Source organism: Hemicordylus capensis, chromosome 2 (assembly GCF_027244095.1).
Source record: "Hemicordylus capensis ecotype Gifberg chromosome 2, rHemCap1.1.pri, whole genome shotgun sequence".
NCBI lineage: Eukaryota > Metazoa > Chordata > Lepidosauria > Squamata > Cordylidae > Hemicordylus > Hemicordylus capensis.
This window is the reverse complement of record NC_069658.1, coordinates 380162082-380183843: the sequence shown is the minus strand read 5'-3', so window position 1 is coordinate 380183843 and position 21762 is coordinate 380162082. Positions and strand designations below refer to the sequence as shown.

At 48.4% G+C, this 21762-nt stretch overlaps 1 protein-coding gene across 2 annotated transcripts in view; it reads left to right on the top strand.

The window, feature by feature from the left end:
- Positions 1-21762, top strand: part of NOTCH3 (notch receptor 3) — a 73731-nt gene that overhangs the window by 16300 nt on the left and 35669 nt on the right. Inside the window, exons 2-4 of one of the 2 annotated variants that reach the window (XM_053297850.1) lie at positions 22-97; positions 20820-20962; positions 21169-21504. In XM_053297850.1, coding sequence (XP_053153825.1) covers positions 22-97; positions 20820-20962; positions 21169-21504 — 555 coding nt within the window. Of the gene's footprint in view, positions 1-21; positions 98-19666; positions 19980-20819; positions 20963-21168; positions 21505-21762 lie in introns of those variants that run through there. The other variant, XM_053297852.1, reaches the window with a different exon arrangement.

Genomic DNA, 21762 nt, shown 5'->3' with positions numbered 1-21762 from the left:
GTTTCTTCTTTCCCCTTGCAGCCTGCTTGGATGGTGACAAGCCCTGTGAAAACGGTGGGACCTGTGTTGTTTACTCCAATGGAATTGCTGCTTGCATGTAAGTGAAGCCTCTGCACAGTTTAAGACCATGGGGTTCAATAATGCTGTGCATTGAACCAGAGGGTAGGGGTGTTACAGGATTGGTTAATTTCTTGCAAAGGGAAAGCTGGTTCCCTAGTCTGAGAGCTATAAATCTGTTGTGAAAAATTCTTCTTTTAGCCTTGAGTGGGAGAGCCTGGAGTTCAGTAAAGCTTGGGCAATAAGGGGCCTGGAAACTCTTACTGAAACATTCTTCCTAACTGCTGAGTGGTTTTTGACCTGTGGGAATTGGAACACGTTCATGCGGGTTGGTGGAAATTGGCTTCTACTGTGTGCTTCTGAGTGATCTTCAGCTGGGATGATGTTTGCTATAGGGCATCAGAGTCATTTAATCCATGTCAAATTAGAACCAGCCTGGTCGAGTGCATAGACTGTTGGACTCTGGACTGGGGAAGCCTGAGTCTGAATCCCTCCTCAGCCATGCAAAGATCTTGGGCCAGTTGCTGGGTTTTTTGGGGTTTTTTTTTTTTGCTTAAACTACTTCACAGGGTTGTTGTGAGGGATGGGGCAACCCTCATGTAAGCTGTCTTGAGCTCCTTGGAGGAAGGGCAGGATAGGAATGTGATAACCATCTATAAGGGGGAGGAGAGAGAGAAGCATCAGTTTCTTGATTATTGCGACTATATGAATACAGACCTGTCAAGAGCAGTGGACCAAAACAGATGAGATGTAAGCACTCTTCAGATGTCCAAGGGGAACAAGTACAGTCATCCCTTGCCAACCATGGTTTTACTAACCACAGTTTTGAGTATATGTGAATCGAAAATTGTGATCGGTCTTGCCAACTATGACCTGAGTATCTGCGATTGGCGAGGTTTTTTTTTGTGATGTTGTGTTCCAGTGATTTTGAGGGATTCAGAGGTTCAATCTGCTGATTCCGCTTGGTGACCCTTGCTGACTTTGCTGTCCCTTGCCAATTTAAAATGCTTTTGAGTGATTTTGGGGGGTTCAAAAAATTTCCAGAGGATCAATCTGCTCATTCTTCTTGGTGACTCTTGGTAATATTATAGGATTTTTTGTGATTATTATTATTTTTTGTAATTTCCCTTTATTTTTATGTCTTTTTGTGGCCGTGGTTCCCGAAACCCCCCATTTCCCATAGACTTTAATGCCTCACCAACTGTGAATTTGCTGAGGTTTTGCCAGAACGGAACCCTAGTGGTTGACAAGGGATGGCTGTACAGTTCTCCCCACTTTTGTTTTTGAATGTCTATAAAATGTCTATATGTGATTCTGTCATTTCCCCCCTGTGTAGGAGCTCATCAGGTAGGGTTGTATCCTGAGCATGCTCAGGACAGAACTTGATCATGTGACTTGATTAGCTGCCGAAGGCGCCTCCCAGCCCCAGCCCCAGTTCTGTCTTGCTCAGGACAGGACGTTTGTGGAGAGAGCTCTTACTGCTTAGCGTTTTCAGGCTTTTTCCTTTTCTATTGGCTCTTGGTGCTCTATCTCTATTCCTCTTCCACCTTCTTTAGAGTGTGCAAGGGTGGGAAGAGAGCTGTTCTTGATTGGCAAAGGTAAAAAGCTTTAATTTGATCTAGCTTTTTCAGTTTGATTCGGCTAATTGGCACAGAACAAACAGTTATTTTTCATTCTACCTTTTAGAAAAGTCCTCGGGCAGATGCTTATGGAGCTGGCTCATGCCGTGGAGCTCCTGCAGGGCTCGATTTCAGAAGGGTCCCAGCTGCTGCAGGACCTGGGCAGCTCCGAGCATGCAACCTCTGCTAATACGGCGTCGGTAGCTTTGGCTTCCCTTACGCCTACGGCCCCAATCCTCCAGGCTAAGCCTGGCGGCCTGTCCTGGCGTCCTTTGCCTCACTCGGTGCGGGCTCAGCGGTTGAGGGGGAACTGGCTGGTCAACACATTCCCTCCCGGGCGTCCTCCATTGCCTAGCATTCCATCCGATGCCTCCCTCGCCTCTCCGGTGAATGTAAGTACGCCAGCCTCTCCATTCTCCCCGAGGGTCACAGATTGGCTCAAGGATTTCTTTAGGAGGGAATTGATGCCCGTTTGCCCTACCAGTGAACCACCTGCTGCTCGCTTAATGAGCCACCTGTGGCTCCGGATGTTTTGACCCCAGTGCCTCCAGTTAGCCCCCCACTGACGTGTCCTGCCCATGAGCCACCTGTGGCTCCAATTCAGATGCTGGCAGCACCGGCCCCTATGGCACCTGGTCCCAGTCTGCACCGGCTACCCTTTAGAAGGGGCAGTGACCGGCTTTCCTTTGACTCCAGCCTGTGCAGGCAGGCCATTCCTATTTCAGAACAGGGGCTGTTTGCGCAGAGACCATTACCTCCTACGTGCAGGAGGTGGTGCAGGCACTCTTCCTCCTCCCCCTCCCAGGAGACCAGCAGGCCTAAGTGGCCTAGACCCCCACCCCCACACCTCCTGTGTTGTTGCCTGTGGCTCTTGCCCCTCCTCCTCCAGTTTTCCCTCCTGCACCACTCCTTCCCCCACCCCACCCAGGCCCGCCATTCCTGCTTCATCTGCCCACGCATCTGCCTATGACTCCTCATACTTGGAACCGGCAGAACCCGTGGAACCCGATGGGTCCAATAAGGAGGATGGAGAACTCCCGGATGAGGAGTTGGTACCCCCTATTGCTAGCTCTTCCAGACTTTTTTCCACAGCAGATTTCGATGTCCTGTTATCCAAGGCAAAGAGGACCATTAATGATGTGGCACCATCTGAATCCACTGACCCTCCCACATCTCTGGATCCAAATGTCTTTCCTTCAAATGCTCCTCTCTCTTCACTTCCTGCCCCTCCACTTCCTGCCCCTCTTCCGCAAGGTTATGTGTGCAGAGTGGCAACACCCAGCCTCATCCAAGCCCATGGGCAACCTCCCTAAGAAGCATTATTTGCTCTCACAAGAGGTGACAGACCTCCTGGCCACCCCCAGAGTAGATCCACCTGTAGCCCAATTAGTGTCTGGTTCCATTTTGCAGGCGGAAGGTCAAAAACAACTGAAGTCTCAGGAGGATAGGTGCTGTGATACCCTCTTAAGGAAGGTTCACGAGGCCACTGCCACTACCATTAAAGTGGCTATCACCAACTCAATTTTTGCCCGGGCCTCACTGCTCTGGGCTAAGGAACTCATGGCACTGGTTCCTTCTGAACTCACTAGGCTCCTGAACTCACAGGGCATTAATAAAATGGCAAAAGCTGCTGCCCTTATGGCAGACTCCAGTTTGGACTGTATTCAGCAGCCCTTTAGGGCTATGGTAGCAGGAGTGGCGGTACGTAGGTCCCTGTGGCTGAAAAGCTGGAATGTGGACTCCAAGTCCAAAATGACCTTAATGGCAGCCCCCTTCTTGGGTTCTAACATCTTTGGTCCAGCTCTGGACCCAGTATTAGTTGAAATAAGGGACAAAAAGAAAGCTATGCCTTCTAACCATAGGTTCTTTCGAGCCCAGCCTCACACCTTTCATCCCAACAGGCAATCCTACAATCTGTCCTACAACCAATTCTGGGATTTCTGCCCCCCAGGGTTTCAGGGGTGCTGGCAGGCCACAGTGGCATCAGCACCTTAGAGGCAACTCGAGAGCAGCAGCCACTAGGCCCTTCAACCCGGCTCCCACCCAATGTAGACATTGACGCGATCCAAGTGGGTGGCAAGTTGTCCACATCAACCGACAATTCGGTTGATGTCCACATCAACCGACAATTAGGTAGTAGACACAGTAACCAATGGCTATGCCCTCGAGCTTCTTTCTTACCCTCCCTGTCATTTCCTTCCTTCTCCACGCTCCAACAATCTGACTCGGATGCTCCGAGCAATTCAGCATCTTCTCCAGATACGGGTGATAGAACGCGTTCCATCTACACAAAAATGTCGAGGCATGTACTCTATCCTCTTCCTCGTACCCAAGAAAGACGGGTCTTGGAAAGCGGTACTTGATTTGAAATTCCTCAACCGATTTGTCCGAAAGAAAAAGTTCCGGATGGAATCCCTCCACATGATTAGGGGAACCATACGCCCAGGAGACTACCTTGCCTCGGTGGACCTTTTGGAGGCCTACCTCCACATTCCAATCAGACCAGAACACTTTGCATACAACAGGCAACATTTCCAGTATCGGGTCCTCCCATTTGGGCTCTCTTCCGTGCCCAGGGTATTCACAAAGATTATGATCTCCCTCATTGTACCCCTCTGGCTCAAGAGAGTAGATATCCATCTGTACCTAGACAATCTTCTCATCAGATCCCTCTCTCTCCGCCAAGCCCATGAGGATGTCCGCACGACTCTCCTCTGCCTCCAGGACCACTGCTTTGTGGTGAACACAGTGAAAAGTCACTTCCTTCTGTCTCAGTCCCTTGTTCACCTGGGGGCCCTCTTCGATAAAGCCCAGGACTCCATTCACCTACCACCAGAAAGGAGGGGAAAATTCCACAACCAACTGCGGCCTCTCCTTCACAGGTGCTTGGCAGATATCATGGAGCCGTCCCAGGCCCTGGGCTCGATGATCGCGTGCCTGGACTGCACCCCCTGGGCCAGATGGCACTCCTGCCCTCTTCAATGGCTCCTCCCATTCCAGGACATGCATCATGGCCTCAACGCATCACGACATTCCGCTCCCTCAGGCGATCAGACATTCCCTGCAGTGGTGGCTGTCCTCGGCACTTCTGAAAGGCCTTCCTCTCTCAGAACCTTATCACCTCGTGCTTACCACAGATGCCAGCCTATAAGGATGGGGAGCTCACTGCCAGGGCCTACTGGCTCAGGCATCCTGGTCCCTTGAGGAGGCAAGAAGATCCATAAATTGGCTGGAACTCCATGCTGTCCTCCTCGCACTCCCCAAGTTCCAACATCTCCTCCAGGGACACCATGTCCTCATCAGGACAGACAACATCACAGCCAAAGCCCACATTAACTGGCAGGCCGGCACATGATCAGGGTCACTGATGTAGGAGTCCAACCTGCTATTCCAATGGGCGGAGACCAACCTGAAGTCCATATTGGCAGAACACCTCAAGGGAGAGGACAACACTAAAGCGGACTGGCTCAGTCGAAGATCCCTTTACCCAGCGGAATGGTCTGTTCATCTCGACATGTTTGGTCAAATTTCCCAAATCTTCAGCCACCAATCGGTAGATCTGTTTGCCTCTCCATCCAATCATCTCCTTCCCCGCTTCTTCACAAGGTTCCAACACCATCAAGCTGAGGCGACCGATGCCCTCAACTCTCTGTGGCCCAACCTTCTCCTTTATGCCTTTCCTCCCACTGCTATCATCACGAAGGTTCTCAGGAAACTGGTTCTGGAAAGAGTGGAACTGATTCTGGTCACTCCTCACTGGCCGCGCAGACCCTGGTTCCCCAACCTGCTAGATCTATCGGTTGAGCCCCCATGGCACCTGTCCAATCAGCCCTGTCTTCTTCACCAAGGTCCTTTGCTCCACCCCGACCCCAGATGGCTACAACTATACACCTGGAAGTTGAGTGCTCGAAATTAGCGGCTAAGGGTTACTCCAGACAGGTCCAGAACACTATACTGACCTCTCACAGACAGTCTACTAATAGGGTCTACCAAGCTACTTGGGCAGCCTTCCTTTGCGGGGTGCATGCCAACCATAAAGACCCTCTGACCACTGGCGTCCCAGACGTCCTCGCATTCTTGCAAACTGGCTTAGATCTTTGTCTCCACCCTAATACCTTGAGGTGACAGGCTTCGGCCCTCACCTCGGTTCTTCAGCTATTTTCCTCGGATGCGGGTGCCCTATCACTACACCCTCATATCTCCAGGTTCATCAGAGGGGCCTCCAATCTAGCCCTGCCTCCTCTGAAGTGTTTTCCCTCTTGAAACTTCAGTAAGGCCTTCAATACCCTGACCAAGACCACCTTCAAACCTCTCTCTTCTATCCCTCTGAAGACCTTAACTCTCAAGGTTGTATTTCTTGTGGCCATTGCTTCAGCACTGAGGGTCTCAGAATTCGGCTCCCTATCCATGCGCAGTGAGTTCTGCACTTTCCATTCTGACTTGGTAAACCTCCAACTGGACCCTGCCTTTCTCCTTAAGGTGAACTCGACCTTCCACAGGTCACAGGTAATTGTCCTGCCATCCTTTTGCCCTTCCCCAGTCCACCCCAAAGAAAAACTCTGGCACAAATTGGATGTGCGCAGAGCCATTCACTGTTATATCAAGCGCACCAAGGTAATTCGCAAGTCAGACTCGCTATCTGTTTCCTTTCACACACCCACCCTGGGCATCAAGGTATCCAAAGCCACCCTCACTAGCTGGATCAGGTCCTGTATCCTTCTAGCCTATGCTTCCCTTAACCTCCTGCCTCTGGTAGGGGTTACCGCACACTCCACCAGGAGCGCAGCCATGGCGGCGGCCTTCTCGGCCCACACACCATTATCAGTGATTTGCCGGGTGGCTACATGGTTGTCTATTACCTCATTTATTTGCCACTACAAGGTGTTGTCCTTCTCCACTCCCCAGGCCACCTTTGGCCTCACGGTCCTTCAACAAGTGGTCTAGTACATCCTTCCCTCTCCTTAGCTTTCCTACTTGCTTGGGTGTGTCCCTACCTGATGAATTCCTACACAGGGGGAAAAGGAACATTGGCTTACCGTGAAGGGTTCTTTTCACCTGTGTTAGGAGCTCATCAGCTCCACGCGGATGTACAGCTTCTCTCTGGGAGGGTATGCCTTCCCAGTGCTGCGGCGCATTCTGTTAGGTGCGGGGGAGAAGGCTCTCAGGGTATCAGACTCTAGGATATTGTCTTCTCTCACATTTATTTTTACTTATTTTCCTCTTTTACATGCCTCTAACTTTGTTTTTGTATGGGGTCCGATACTCATGAAACTTCTAGTTCTCTCCTTCACACAGATCTCGCCAGACCGAAAGTAGCTAGCTCTCCACTGGCTCCTCTTTCTCTCTTCACAACAGCCCTGGAATTGGGGCTGAGAGGTGCCTTCGGCAGCTAATCAAGTCACATGACCCAGTTCTGTCTTGGGCATGCTCAGTATACAGCCCTACCTGATGCGCTTCTAACACAGGGGAAAAAGAACCCTTCACAGTAAGCCAATGTTCCTTTTTACCTAAAAGCAGCCACAGAACGCTCTGAATTTGATCCGAACAGTGATGTGGGGGGTGGGTGGGTGAGTTGTTTTTCACCTGCCCCAATGCCATTTCCTAGTCTACAGCGCACACTCACAAAGCTATTCGTCCCACAGCAAAAACAGAACAAAAAAGGTAATAGTAACTTCAGGGGAGATCTAGGCCAGGCATTGGTTAATCTCTCCCTACAGGATGGGACTGTAGTTCAGTGGAAGAGCATTTGCTTTGTATGCAGAAGGTCCCAAGTTCAGTCCCTGGCTCTCCAGGTAGGGCTGAGAGAAATTCCTTCCTGAAACCATGAAGAGCCACTGCCAGCCAGAGCAGTCAAAACTGAGCTAGATGGACTAATTGTCTGACTCAATAAATTGTAGCTTCCTCCACCCCCATAGCACCGTAGATGTGCTTAAATTTAGAGCCACTGCCGTTACTTTTAGGATCTCCCAGTGTTTTCATTTTTACCTGTCATAGACATCTGCATCTTGTCTGTATCAGTGCTAAGACAGATCCTGTGATTGTGTCAGTAACTTGTTATAAGGAGCTAATGGTATGCATCCCAGTGGTTTTTATAGGTGTGAAAGCCACTGGGTCATCCTGTCCCTTTGATCCAACTAGTATTTTGGCAGGTGCCCTACTGGTGGTTGCAGCCAGTATCAGTAGTGTTCAGGGCTGACTTTACCTTTGCAGAATAATTACAGCTTTTCTATGGCTGGATCTCATGCTGCATTGATAAAGTTTGAAAGGGAGACACCAAAGTTTTGAAAGGGAGAGGATGGGCTGGATGACCTAATTAGTACTGCATGTGCACTGTGGTAGATTGCATTTTTTTGCACAAGGTTTTCTGTTTGTCGCCAGGGCACAAGGCTCTCAGTGGTTACATGAGCTGCCTTTTCTGGCTCTGTTATATTTTGGACAGGGCTGTAGATCTGCAACTTATCTGGGTCTGTGATTCCAGTTTTCTTCAATTGCTTCTCCTAGTGGCAGGTGTAAGAGCTAGTGTAGGGAGTTCCTAGCTTGGCTTGGTGCTGCCTGTGTCGGAATCCAGGACAGGTGGATCTGCCTGCAGCTGCCACGCCTAGAACAGGTGAATCACCGGGAGGCCCAACTCCTGGCCTGGATCCCTGGATGGGACGAGATAGGACAAGAACATACTACCAGTCAGCTGTAAGCCCCGCTCTGAAGTCCAAAGGCAGCGCTCCACCGTCCAACACTGAGACTGGCATTTAGCCAAACCCTTTGGGGGTTCAGCAAAAGTAGAGGGGTCTCTGGGAAGCTCTGAACGTGTTCTACCGGGGGCTCCGAGGTAGAAGAAGAAAAGGGAAGGGAGCTTTTGGCAGCATGGTCTGAAACCTGTTGGACAGGTTGGGTGGGGAGGCTTGGGAGTGCCCGGCGCTGAAGGGAAAATGCTCCCCTCCCCTCCCCCCCACGAAACACCTGCAGAGAGAGGCCTTTTAAGGGGCGGTCACCTTTTGGCTCCTGTGGGCTCTGCAGTGCCAAGTTGCGGGGAGGTGGACAATGGGTGGCTCTCACTTTGGTTTTACCTCTCACCCCTCCTCCCCCCCCCAACCCCGTTTGTGGCTTCTGCCTTGAGGAAGAAGGTGGAGCTTGGATTAGGGCTCCCTCGGCACGTACTCCAAAATAGATGTGAATAGGCCTGCTTGGCAAATGAAGGTGTAGCTACCATGAAAAGAGTACAAGAAAGAAAATGGAATGTTCTGGAGCTGGAGAGAGGGAGGCTGAGGTGGGAGGGAAGAGCTAGGATGGGGACTGGGTGGGAATGTGGCCCAGTCAGAGAGATGGGGCAGCTGAAAGACTGGAACTGTACATGGCCATGAAGTATAGAATATAGCTTCTATTACTGAATGTGTTAGTTGCCACATAATCTTGTGTTTAAGCTTTCTTTTTTTTAAGTATATTTTTACGTTGGCCAGCTGCAAAGGAGGACAGGGCTCCTGAGCCTTTAATCTATGCTAAAAAAAAAAATCGTGGGAGGGATGACAAATGTAGTTTGTCATGCAGGCATGAAAGAAGCTGCACTTGTTAAAATTCTCTCTGGTGTACAAATATGAAAGATACAGGCTTTCCTCCTGTTTGCATCTGGTTGCCTTCGTGTTCTTAATCTTTATGAGGGTAGGGGGACACCCCCCCTTCCCCTTAAAATGTGTTCCATTTCTACTGTTTAGAAGCTGGAAGGGGTCTTTGCACTCAGCACAACTTTTTGTCTTGGCGTAGGGGTATGAGTTCTCCTCCCATCCCTTCACATCTATTGCTTAACCACTTTCGGTCACAAAGAGAAAATTCAATATTCAGGAGGCGATGGCGGGAAAACCTTTGAAGGCTTGCAGCCAGAACAAACATGCCAATTTAATCTATGCAAACTGTGTAATTTTTTTAAAAAAAATGATTATTGAGGTTTCCCAGGTCTGGGTTTCTGTAAGATATAGCTGATGGCGCTCTTTACTTTTACTGGCATTTTAGGCAAAACATAAGCTCTAGCTCTCTTTCTTGGGAGTAAATCCTATTCATCTTAGTGGGACTTGCTTCTGAGTAAACATTTGCAGAAGTGGAGGCCAGAATTGTCCCAGAATTGGGGATTGAGCCCCTGCCTCCACTTGTTGATAACAGTGGTTTAATGTGTCAGATGGCACCTTTCCATTATTGCCGTCACTGCAGGCTCCTGCATTGGGTAGTTTCTCTTTGTCACTTCAGATGCTCGGTTGCTAATTGTCTGGGAAAATATCTTTGTTGCACTTGCTTTTAATTGGGGACTGTGGAATGGAGTGCCTCTGTCTTGCCAGCTGTGGAATTTTGGCTCACAACATGCTTCATGCCTCTTGTCTTTAATCTCTTGTTTGTGAGCTAAAGATGGCAGGAACTAGCCCTAGAAAACAATCACAGAAGAGTCTAACTTTAGTTTTTCTCCTTACAGTCAACTTAAAGGAGGTGAATAAATTAAAACAGGGTTCCGCATACGTAAGTGCGGAGTGGTGGTGGTGTAGCGGTTAGAGTGTTGTATTAGGACCAAGGAGAGCCAGATTCAAGTCTCCACTCATGCATGAAAGCACAGGGTGACTTGGGCCAGTCACTGAGGCTGTTAGCACGAGCAGCCAAGCCTGGGCTTGGCTACCCATGAGAACTTCTGGGATCCATGTGGGGCCAAACCCAGCGTTGAAGCCCAGCTCTTAACTGAGGTTAAGAGCCCTTAACCCAGCTGCCCGGATTGTGCGTCAGTGCAAGCTGCTTGCAGCTCACACTGACACAGAGATGGGTGCCTAGAATGCATGTCCCCTGCATGCACTCCCCCAGTGCACTGTGTTTGGTGAATGGTGCACTGTGGGATACTGGAGGCCGGGACAACAAGTCTCAGCCTCAGAGCAATCCACGCTGCATAGAGCCGTGCTGATCGTGTGGGAGTGCATTCCGTGCTCCCACCAAGGACAGATGATCATCTGGGGGGAAGGGAAGGCTTCCGAAGCCATCCCTCTGCCCACCTGTCCGGTAGGTCGTGTGAATGGCCTCACTATCTCTCAGCCTAACCCACCTCACCAGGGTGGTTGTGAGGATAAAATGGAGAAAGAAACCAGTGTAATGTCCTGAGCTCTTTAGGGTAACTGCAGGATATACATGCAATAAATAAGTATTGGAGCATGAGGAGGTCAGTTACCCATGGATCTGTTGAGGACTATATCTCCCTTGTCACTGCTCTATGTGTTCCTGGGAATCCCTGCACGCATGACTAATCTGTCAAGCAGGTTATCTTGAGGCCATACCAGACATGATAGGGCCATCATTTTTGTGCTTCCATTCACATATGTAGTGTGTGCATATGTACACTCACGTGTGTGCCTGCCTGCGTAGGTACACGAGAAGGATGCCAGCCCTCCACCCCATGCCTTACCTTCCCACAGTAAGTTTTGTCTCTCCTGCAGCTTGTTTGGCCTTTTAGTGTTGAATTGGAATCCCAGACCGGTGATTTATATGGTGGAGGTCTTTTGTTGTGCCTTTTTTGGCATGTCCCTGCTTTTTGATCCTATAGGTTGTGGCACTACAAATGGACAGATTTCAGGGCAACCAAAGCTCATAGAGGCAATGGTAAGGCAGGTTGCTCCTTTCTTTATGATGTCACAATCCAAAGAAGGGTCACAGCATTTGGAAATTTAGAGTAGCTTCAGACATAGAATGCATGAGTCACTTGCATCTCCTCTTGCTTATTCTTCCCCGGGGTCATACAAGGGGGTGGGGATATTGTCCAACTCTCCTATGGTGAAAAGGAAAACTTCCACATACATGGTGTTTGCACATCTCCCCACTTTGAACATGAAAATGGTAAACACAAAAAGAGGATTTGAGAGTTGCTCTCTTCTGTGTTGCATCTGAAGTTATTATTTATTTATTTATTTATTATATTTATAAACCGCCCTATCCAGAGGCTCTGGGCAGTGTACAACAACTTTTAAAAGACATAAACCCCACAATTAAAACAATGCTAAAAACAATTCAAAATGATTAAAACTATTTAAAACCAATTAAAATGCATTTAAAAACAACAGCACTTTACAAGTCTTGGAAGGCCAGGCCAAATAAATAGGTTTTTAGGGCTCTCTTAAAGGCCGACAGTGAGCCTAAACTGCGGATATCTGCTGGGGGTACATTCCATAGACCAGGGGCAGCTACAGAAAAGGCCCTGTTCCGAGTTGCCACCAGACGTACCGGTGGCAACCGGAGACGAACCTCCCCAGATGACTTCAATAAGCGATGGGGATCATACAGAAAAAGGCGCTCTCTCAGGTAACCTGGACCCAAGCCATTCAGAGCTCTAAAGGTAATAACCAGCACTTTGTATTTCGCCCGGAAATATATTGGCAGCCAGTGCAGCTGTTTTAAGACAGGCATAATATGGTCTCTCCGGGTTACCTCAGAGACCAATCTGGCTGCTGCATTTTGAACTAACTGAAGTTTCCAAACTACGTACAAAGGCAGCCCCACGTATAGCGCATTGCAGTAGTTGAGCCTGGAGGTTACCAGCTGATGCACCACTGTTTTGAGATCGTTCATTTCAAATAATGGACGCAGCTGTTGAATCAGCCGAAGCTGATAGAAAGCACTCCTGGCCATGGCCTCCACCTGAGATACCATGGTGAGGTCTGGATCCAAGAGCACTCCCAAGCTGCGTACCTGTTCCTTCTGGGGGAGTGTAACCTCATCCAGCACAGGAAGATCTAACTCATCCCTTAAATTCCGACCCCCACATGAGCACCTCCGTCTTGCTTGGATTCAGCTTCAATTTGTTATCCCTCATCCAGCCCATTACTGCCTGTAGGCAGGCATTTAGGGAGTGAATGCCATTTCCTGATGATAACACCCTGCACCAAATCTCCTGATGACCTCACCCAGCGGTTTCATGTAAATATTAAAAAGCATTGGTGACAAAATGGAGCCCTGAGGGACTCCATATAATAGCTCCCATTTTAAAGAAGAGCTGTCACCAAGCTCCACCATCTGGAATCTGCCTGAGAGATAGGAGCGGAACCACTGCAAAGCAGTGCTTCCTATCCCCAGTTCCCCCAGGCGATCCAGAAGGATACCATGGTCGATGGTATCGAACGCCACCGAGAGATCCAAAAGAACCAACAGAGTCACACTCCCTTTGTCGATTTCCCCGTTAAAGGTCATCCATCAGGCCCACCAAGGCAGACTCAACCCCATAGCCCGCTCTAAAGCCAGTTTGAAATGGGTCTAGATAATCGGTTTCCTCCAAAACCGCCTGGAGCTGGTTAGCCACCACTCTCTCAATCACCTTACCCAACCATGGGAGATTGGAGACCGGCCTATAACTGTCATCACTGAGGGATCTAGGGAAGGCTTCTTAAAAAGTGGTCTAATAATTGCCTCCTTCAAACAAGGAGGCATCCTACCCTCCCTCAGCTATGAGTTAATGATATTAACTAAGCCATCCCCAACAATCTCCCTGCTAGATAAAAGCAGCCAAGTCGGGCAAGGATCCAGAGAACAAGTGGTAGGCTGCAAGTTGCCCCTGGTTTCCTTGCTTGTGTTTTTAGTTAGGAAACGAAACGATTTGAAAAAGAATCACACTTAGCAAGGAGCTCTTTAACTCTGGAAACAAGTATTTGAAATTCATGGGCTCTCCTGTCCACCTGCCTCAGCAGGACTCCTGCTCTGCTACACAGCAGATAACGGCAAGAGCAGTGCTGGAACAAGAGATGTCCTTCTCACTGTTGAAATGTTTCCAGTGCTGTGAGTTGCTACAGCTAGCCTTGGGAATAAGGAGCAGGGGAAAGGGAACATGGTATTGCCTTCCTCCCGTGACTTGAGAAGTGTGTGTGCGCTAGGGTTTCTCAGTCTTTTTGAGAAGGGTTGGAATTGCTTGCTGCTGGTTTTATTAATGCCTTGATCCATTTTAGTTTGGAATGCGTTATTCATCCCTTGCCAATCACGGTTTTGAGTATCCACGACTGGGAGATTGTGACCGGTCTTGCCAACTGTGACCTGAGTGTCTGCGGTTTGGTGAGATATTTTAGTAAATTTGTGGGTGGTTCAGAGGTTCAATCCGCTCATTCCTCTTGCTGACTCTGCCAACTCTTCACAATTTAAAGCAGGGTGGATTTGATTTAAATCAAACCGATTTAAATCACGATTTAAATCACGATTTAAATCACTAGCAGGGTGGATAAAAATAAAAAAAATCCAATTTAAATCAAAAAAATCCGATTTAAATAAAAAAATAGGATTTTTTTTATTTAAATTGGATTTTTTTTATTTAAATTGGATTTTTTTTTATTTTTATCCACCCTGCTAGTGATTTAAATCGTGATTTAAATCAGTTTGATTTAAATCAAATCCACCCTGATTTAAAGTGACTTTAAGTGTTTTTGGGGGGGGCGGTGGTTTCAAAAGTACCTTTGAGCAACTTTTGGGGGTTCAAAATTTTCCAGAGGTTCAATATGCTCACTCTTCTTGCTTATTTTTTTGGTGATTTTTAAGGGATTCTGGGTGATTTTTTCCCCTTTGATTTTTAGGTCTTTTTCACGATTGCAGTTCCCCTAACCCATTGATTTCAATTGCTCGCCAACCGCCAATTTGCCAATGGCAAGGTTTTGCCAGAATGGAACCCTCACAGTTGGTGTATATCTCACCCTTACCCCTAGGGATTGCATTTTCATGTGTGTGCTCTCCCTGCCCCCCCGCTCTGGTTCTAGTGGACTGTTGAGTGGTGAGCAGCACCCTATTCCAGCTACTGGTTTCTCTCCATTTGCAAGGTGTAATTTGTCTCTAGACCATGGCTTGGAGAGGGAGAGGGTCCTGGAGCTTTCAGTGTTCGTCACAACAAAGAAAGGCTCTGGAAACTGCATATGGGTAGGTAAAAGCCTGGGAATAGAAGTTGGGAGCCCAGCTTACCCATCCGTGCTGCAGCTGAACCCAGGAGCCCATGGAAGGAATGAGGGAGACTGAGATGATTCCTGTGCTCTGTTCCTCTCTTCTCCGCCCTGGGTTCTTTGCATGCTGCTGACCTTGTGGAAGTTCTCTTCAGTGAAATAGGGTGGGGAAAAATGATGTTTTCCTTGCTTAGATGGGGGTGTGAATGTGTTCTGCCTATAGTGCCCCAAGGAGACCTCAGTCATTAAATTTTGGCGTAGGGCTGCAGGTTTGATACTGCTGCCTGTGCATCCCTGGGGTAAGGGCTGAGTCACAGAGGGCTGAGCAACATGCACAGACACAGTTGGTGATTCACAGCCCCAGGGGAGAGGTATAGAAACCCAGTTCTCCTCCCCGGATGTGAGTAGGCAGGGACACGATGCCAGGGCTTGGCTCCCAGCACTGAAAGAAGCAGCCTTTCTTCTTTGGGGCACCTAGCCACCCCAAGTTGTTAAGTGAGATTGCCCTCATACTGCCCTGGGGCAAGAGGGTGTGTTTAATAGATTAACAGAGCCCTGTTTGTTGGTGAAAAGAGAGACTATGCTGCTGGCCTGTGTTCTTCCTCTGTGCCTGGGATAGTGGCCCACAATGGGACATATGAGGACTGTGTGTCCATCAGCTACAGTCCCCTGCCACCAAGGCAGACATGCACACATACAAATATGGACAAATATATTTGTTCAGTCTAAGACTTGCGTTTCTGACTGTTGCTTGGCTTGCCATGAGTCAAGCTTTACTCAGATTCTTCTGGGGTCACTACATTCTGGCAAGAATAGTTTGCTCCTTTCATAGAATCTGAATTATGCCTCCCAATCCTTGCCATAAAACAGAGCCATCCACATCCCAACCTGTGGTCCTGCAGATGTTGCTGAATTACAACTCCCATCACCCCCAGCTACAATTGATCCAGTTTATGAGCATGGATATGTTTTCAGTGGAGAGCAGGTGTCCCAGAGCAATGTGCCTACAGAGCAAATAGCTATGGATGACTCAAGCAAATGAATCAAACCACATTTTCAAGAGGAAGGCATATTTTTGGCAGTGTCTAGCTGGTTTGATTTGGGAGAGACTCTTAACCTTAAATATGGCAACCCACCTCCCCAAAGACAAACTGGTGGCAGCGGAGATGGACCTCTCCAGATAATGTGCAGTGGGGATCATGTAGAAGAAGGCACTTTCTAAGGTAATCTGGGCCTCAACCATTCAAGGCTTTAAAGGTGATAATTAGCACTTTAAATTTTGCCTGGAAACTTATCAGCAGCCAGTGCAATTGTTTTAAGTACAGGCATAATGTGGTCTCTGGGTTACCCCGGAGACCAATCTGACTGCTGCGTTTTGAACCAACTGAAGTTTCTGGACTGCATACAGAAGCAACTCTACGTAGATCACATTGCAGTAGATCCATGGGGGGGGGTGCTTCCTTTAGTCAGCCTGGTGGAATGCTGGAGACTTCTTGGCCACATGTGCAACTTGACCCCGACCTGTGGTCGTATTGCCAGAAGCTGCTATATATTTGTGGGCTGGGGAGGGATGCTGAAAAATGTGGTTGCTTTGCTTGCTGGTGACTTATGGTAAAGCTTTCTCTCTTTCACATAAACCTGCTACACATAATCCTTCCTTGCCTTTGTTTGAGGCAATTCCAGTCCCTATTAGTGAACGGAGCTAGGTTCCTTAAGGAAAAGGTCATAGGGAACATTGCAGCTGGTTTATGTTGAGGGGTTGTTTGGCCTGAAGGGATATGAACCAGAGGGAGGTGGATTTGAATTGGGGACTAGATCTGACCATGATTTGCAAGGGCTGAGGGGCTTGATTGGAGAAGCAACTACTGTTGTGGTTTAGCAAGGCTAAGTGAAGTGGAGGAGCTGACGCGGCTTGAAAACTCAGCCTGTTGTGAGGGTGGAAGAAAGGGGTTGTGTCCTAAGTAGTAAGAGTGCAAGTGATTCCCCCGCCCACTCATTGCTAGGGCAACTGCCTGAACTCTCCAACAAGCTGGGGATGGTGTGGAATGTGGCATGGGAGGCTGAAGTAGAAGGGTGGGAGCAGGATACAAGCACCTTCTGTGGCCAAGGGTTTCCACTTGTGGAAGGTGCTTGCACCCTTTTCAGGAATCCCCCCTTGTGACCTCTCATGCCATATCCTGCACCATTCCTGAGGGATCCCCAGGAGTGACTATTTGGGGGCTCAGGGAGCTGCCGTAGTGAGGAGGTGCCTGGAATGGTCACTCACATTAGTGCCATTGCGCTCATGCTACTTGGGGTTGTAATGGAGCCAGTGGGGGTGTGTAGTGTGTTGTTTACAATACTTACTTGGGTTGGTATTCAAACTTTCATTGCATGGACTTCAGCCAGCAAAGGATACACTTCTGGATGCTTGCACAAACAGGTCTTAGATATATCTTTGGGAATCAGCAATCAGAACTTGAGTGGGCAGTCACTATTATAGTAATACAATTGTTAAAAGGACAAATAATGTATGTTGTTGTGCTGTTACTAAATGTTTAAATATTGCTGTTTGCTAATCCAGTGTTTCCCAACTAGTGTGCCATGGGACACTAGCCTGTATGCTGTGGCTGACTTGCTGAGTCAGCTCCCAAAGTGGGGAGTTTCAGCTCACTGATTTTAAAACTGACTTGTCCCATGATGCACCTTGAAGGATAAGGCTTCCTCAGTGCATCAGGGAGTGAGCTTAAGCCCTCCACTTTTGGAGCTGGCTTTCTCCCTTATGCACCAGGACTGACCAGTGTTCCCTCTAACAGGGATTCCCAGACGTTGTTGACTACAACTCCCAGAATCCCCATCCAAAGACCATTGTAACTGGGGATGCTGGGAGTTGTAGTGAACAATATATGGGAATCTCTGTTAGAGGGAACATACTCTAACGGACTGACACATACTTCCTGGTGTATGATCAGGTGAATTAGCTCTGGGAGGGATGTAAGGGACAGCTACATAGAAGAATAAACAGGAGGAAGGAAGTGAAGTAAAAATTGCACAACAGCTTTGCCAGTGCGCGCACACACAAAGGTATGTGTGTAGAGTGGGGGCAGTGTGCCTCTATCTTATTTTATGTGAGTGTACCTCAGGGGGTGGGGAGGGCTGGGAAACTCTGTGCTAATCAACTGACATATATCACAATCAATCAACAGATGATGACTTTACTGCTCCCCAGTTGCTTTACGGCTTTCACTCTCCACACACAGCCTTGGTAGTTCCTATTGCTGGCAGCCTTTCCCTGTGATGACAGTCTCTTTACAGCTTCTGGACCCTAGGAGATGCCCTCTTCTCCAGGCCAGCCTCTGTGTAGCTGTTGGATTGTCTTTTCTGTGTCCTCCTCCTACAGACTCAGAAGACTGAGATCTCCTTCTACCCAGTGAGAGCTTTCCTCCATATTTTCAGGCAGCGTCTTCTCAACTTTTAGACGGTGTGTCCACAGATTTCAGACCAATCTCTCTGCAGCTCACAGTTTTCCATTTCTCTCTGGGTTCTCTAGTTCCCATGACAACTAACTAGCCAGCAGCCTGCTTTTCACCCTGGGTTAACACTGGGTTGACCACTCCTCACCCCAGATTGCCTACATATGCTTTAGATATGGGCTGCAGAGAAACTTGGGTCCTGGCATAAATCCCAGGATATGATTGGGATTTTGCCTAGTGGGCTGTCTTTCTCATGTGACAGCAAGGAGATGCCATGTAGCTTGGTTGAACATTCCCTGTGTGATCCTCCTTTGGTCTGCAAGGCCCTGGCTGTTGTCTCGACCCAGGACTCACTGTTCAAGCTCGGGCAGAAGAACAAACAGGCTTTCTGTGTTGTCATGGCAATGGCAGGCCATGGGCAGAGGGTGGGGGGGGGAGGGGTCTGGGAGATTGCATTTACAGGGGCCGCCTGCCGAGTCCGGATCAGGAAACCCTTTGAAAGACTCCAGGATGACCAGGGATTAGGGAAGCAAGCAGTGTAATCCCCATAGCGGTAGTACTTGTGCCACCCAGCACCTTCTTATCGCTCTTAGAACCAAATTGGCAGAGAGCCTCTGAATGGCAGGATGGGTCTTTTTGTGGTCTATTGCTGGATCCTGTCAGAATGAATTGGAGATTTGAACACAGAGTAGAAAAGAGGGAAGAGTGCACCTGTATCGTTCTTGGTCTCCCCATCCCCTACACTACCTACCTACCTGTGCACATGCGCGCACACACTCACTCACTCTCTGTTTTTAAATCTAAATTCATATAAGGTTACATTACCTTTATGCTCAGTGGCCAGTATCTATCCCTGCTGCCTTATGGTGTCCACTTTGTGTGTGGACTATGAAGAATTCTCCCCACCTGCTCTTTAAGGGTACTGGGAATATTCTGCTTCCAAACAGTTGAGGGAGCACAGCCATAACTTTGAGCAACCAGAGACATGTCCACAAATTCCCTCTAAATTTGCTTCTCAGTGGATTTGGACAGATTACTGGACACTGTTAATCATTCATTTTACACTGCTTGCCTTGGCTGTTGGGCATAGCTCCAATATTTTTGTCTGACACTGCGAAAGAAAGCTGGGACTTGAGAGACATTGGGGGAGCAATATATTGGTAGGGTCAGTGGGATAGGAATTTAGGACTGTGAGGAACAACTGGGGACAGTACTGCCTTTAAAACTGCTTCCCCTGACCACTGGAATCTCTGCTCTGATTTAGAAGACACTGGCTGAGTACTGCTCAGGAGTTACTACTGTAGAAAAGGCTACTTAATTCCACGACCGTTGAATAATTTAGTCAGGAAGTCAGCCACTATTTATACTCTTCTCCAGAACTGTGAATGCACATTCTGCCTCTTTTAACAATATTATACACTACAAAAGAGGTTCCAAGCCATCAGAAGGCAGTTATAAATAAATCAGTGATAATTTCAATCCAAGCTAGACTTTAGCCTCTCTGGCGGGTGTTTGAGCAACTTTGAACGTATTGGTTGTGCTTGATTGTGTAAAGCTGAGTTGCTTGCCATCTGCATGTATGTCTGATCCACTGGTAAGTCATACTCAATTCCTGCCCTCACCCAATGTTTTGCAGTGAGCTCTGCTGACAAAATCTTATGTTGGGTGGGGAAAAGTCTTTTCTTAGATCTGCCTGGAATTTGCTGGTAAGAGGAAATGGTTGGCTGGAACCTGACAGAAGGCCAATGTTTAAGATATCTATTTTCAGCTTGGCAAAGAGTGAGTGTGGGCACATAACAAACTTTGCAGATGACACACACTGGCAGAGTAGGTTGTTGTGAGCTAGAAGAAGTTATCTTCAGGGAATTGTTGCCCAATGGAGGAAAACGTTGGGGACATATTGTGCCATTGCACAGATCTCCTCAATTGCTCAGGTGAGGCTCCTGACTCCTAAACTACTTGATGAAATAGCAAAAAGGGAGCTTGTGGCCTGGTGAAAGCTGGGCCCTAACCACACCTTGAATTAATCAAGTGCCTGCCATGATCCCTGATCAAGAAGCTGTAGTTGCACTTCTACTCTGGGCTCTCCTGTTCTTGCCCAACTAGATGTTCAGGGCTTCCTGCAATCCATTGTCTCTAGAATTGTTTATGCTGACTGCAGCTTCAAGTAGGAAGAGGTGACAGAGATGCTTCTCTGCTCAAAACTTCTGTATTCATAGTCATGCTTTATGTTTCAGATCCTCTCCCCTGCACTCCAGCCATATATAATTTAGTTTAATGGGCCAGCCTAATGGAGTGGGGGTGGGGCGTGCAAAAAAGTAGCAGTGGAGCTCAACATTCAGTTATTTACATATTTATTATTTGTTTGCAAAAAGTTTATGGGGGCAGGGAAAATTTGGGTGCATGTGTGTCCTAGCTAACTCCCCCTTGCCCCCATCCCAGATGTGGGCCTGCTTCCTAATTGTTAAGCATTTTCCCACCAGCTCCCAGAGAGATAAATATAGGTAGGGAATACAAATGCAGACCATTGAGTATCAGACAGCTGCCTGAACTTATTCCTCACTGAGGCTCCCAGCTGCAACTACTGTCACCTAATAATTCTTCAGGTAACCTTCCCAGGGATTCCTTTTTCTCATCTTGTTGCTGCTGCCTCTTTACCCACATTCAGCCTGATTTCTGTAGGATTTGGGACTCGGAGCACCAAAATAGTGCTCAGTGTACAATAGGCATAGGATAAATGTCATCTAATAAACTGTCTTTTTCTTCCCTGCCAGATGCCAGCCTGGACTGATTGGAGAGCACTGCCAATTTCAGGACCCTTGCCACCAGTCACCCTGTGCCAACGGGGGCTCATGTGAGAGCACCTTGCGTGATGGCACTGTGCACTACCAGTGCACCTGTCTCAAGGGCTTCCGAGGTGAGGTCACACAATGAAGTGGGACGGGGAGCGATAGGTCTCTGTGGGTGTTCTAAAAGCCTTTTAGTTTTTGATGGGAAAACTGCCCCACTGAGATGGAATGCAGGATGGATCCGCATCTTAGGAGAGAAATGTGCTTTATGGGAAGAAATGTGCTTTCTTCCTTCCAGACTCAAGGGTCATTAGGCACTCTGTCTCCCATTCAGGTCAAGACTGCTCTCTGCTAGATGCCTGTGCCAGCAAGCCATGTGTTAATGGTGGCCGCTGTACCAACTGGAATGGCCGCTACAACTGTACATGCCCACCAGGCTACCAGGGACGTAACTGCCGGAATGATGTGGATGAATGTCGGGAGCCGGGTTTGTGCCAGCATGGGGGTACCTGTCTCAACACGCCTGGCTCCTTCCGCTGCCAGTGCCAGTCGGGTTACACAGGGCAGCTCTGTGAGAGCATCTCCACACCCTGTGCTCCTTCTCAGTGTCTCAATGGCGGCACTTGCCGCCAGACAGGGGAACTCAGCTATGAGTGTGCTTGCTTGCCTGGTGAGTAAAAGTTGCAGAATTTGTTGTTTAACCTGATTGTAAGAGAGTGAGGCAGAGTCCTGGGAAGCGAGAAGATGCCTCAAGGAAGTTGGGGTGAGAAGATTCCTCAGGGCAGTTGAGTGGTGTGGAGTAGTACTCGGAACACAATTGTTTTCCTGAGTTAAATTTGCTCTGTTTCACTGTTCTCCTGTCAGGAAGCTCATGGGAAGCTGTTGAGGGCTTTGGTGGAGCAGGAAGGAAGTAATCTAGTGGGAGGCA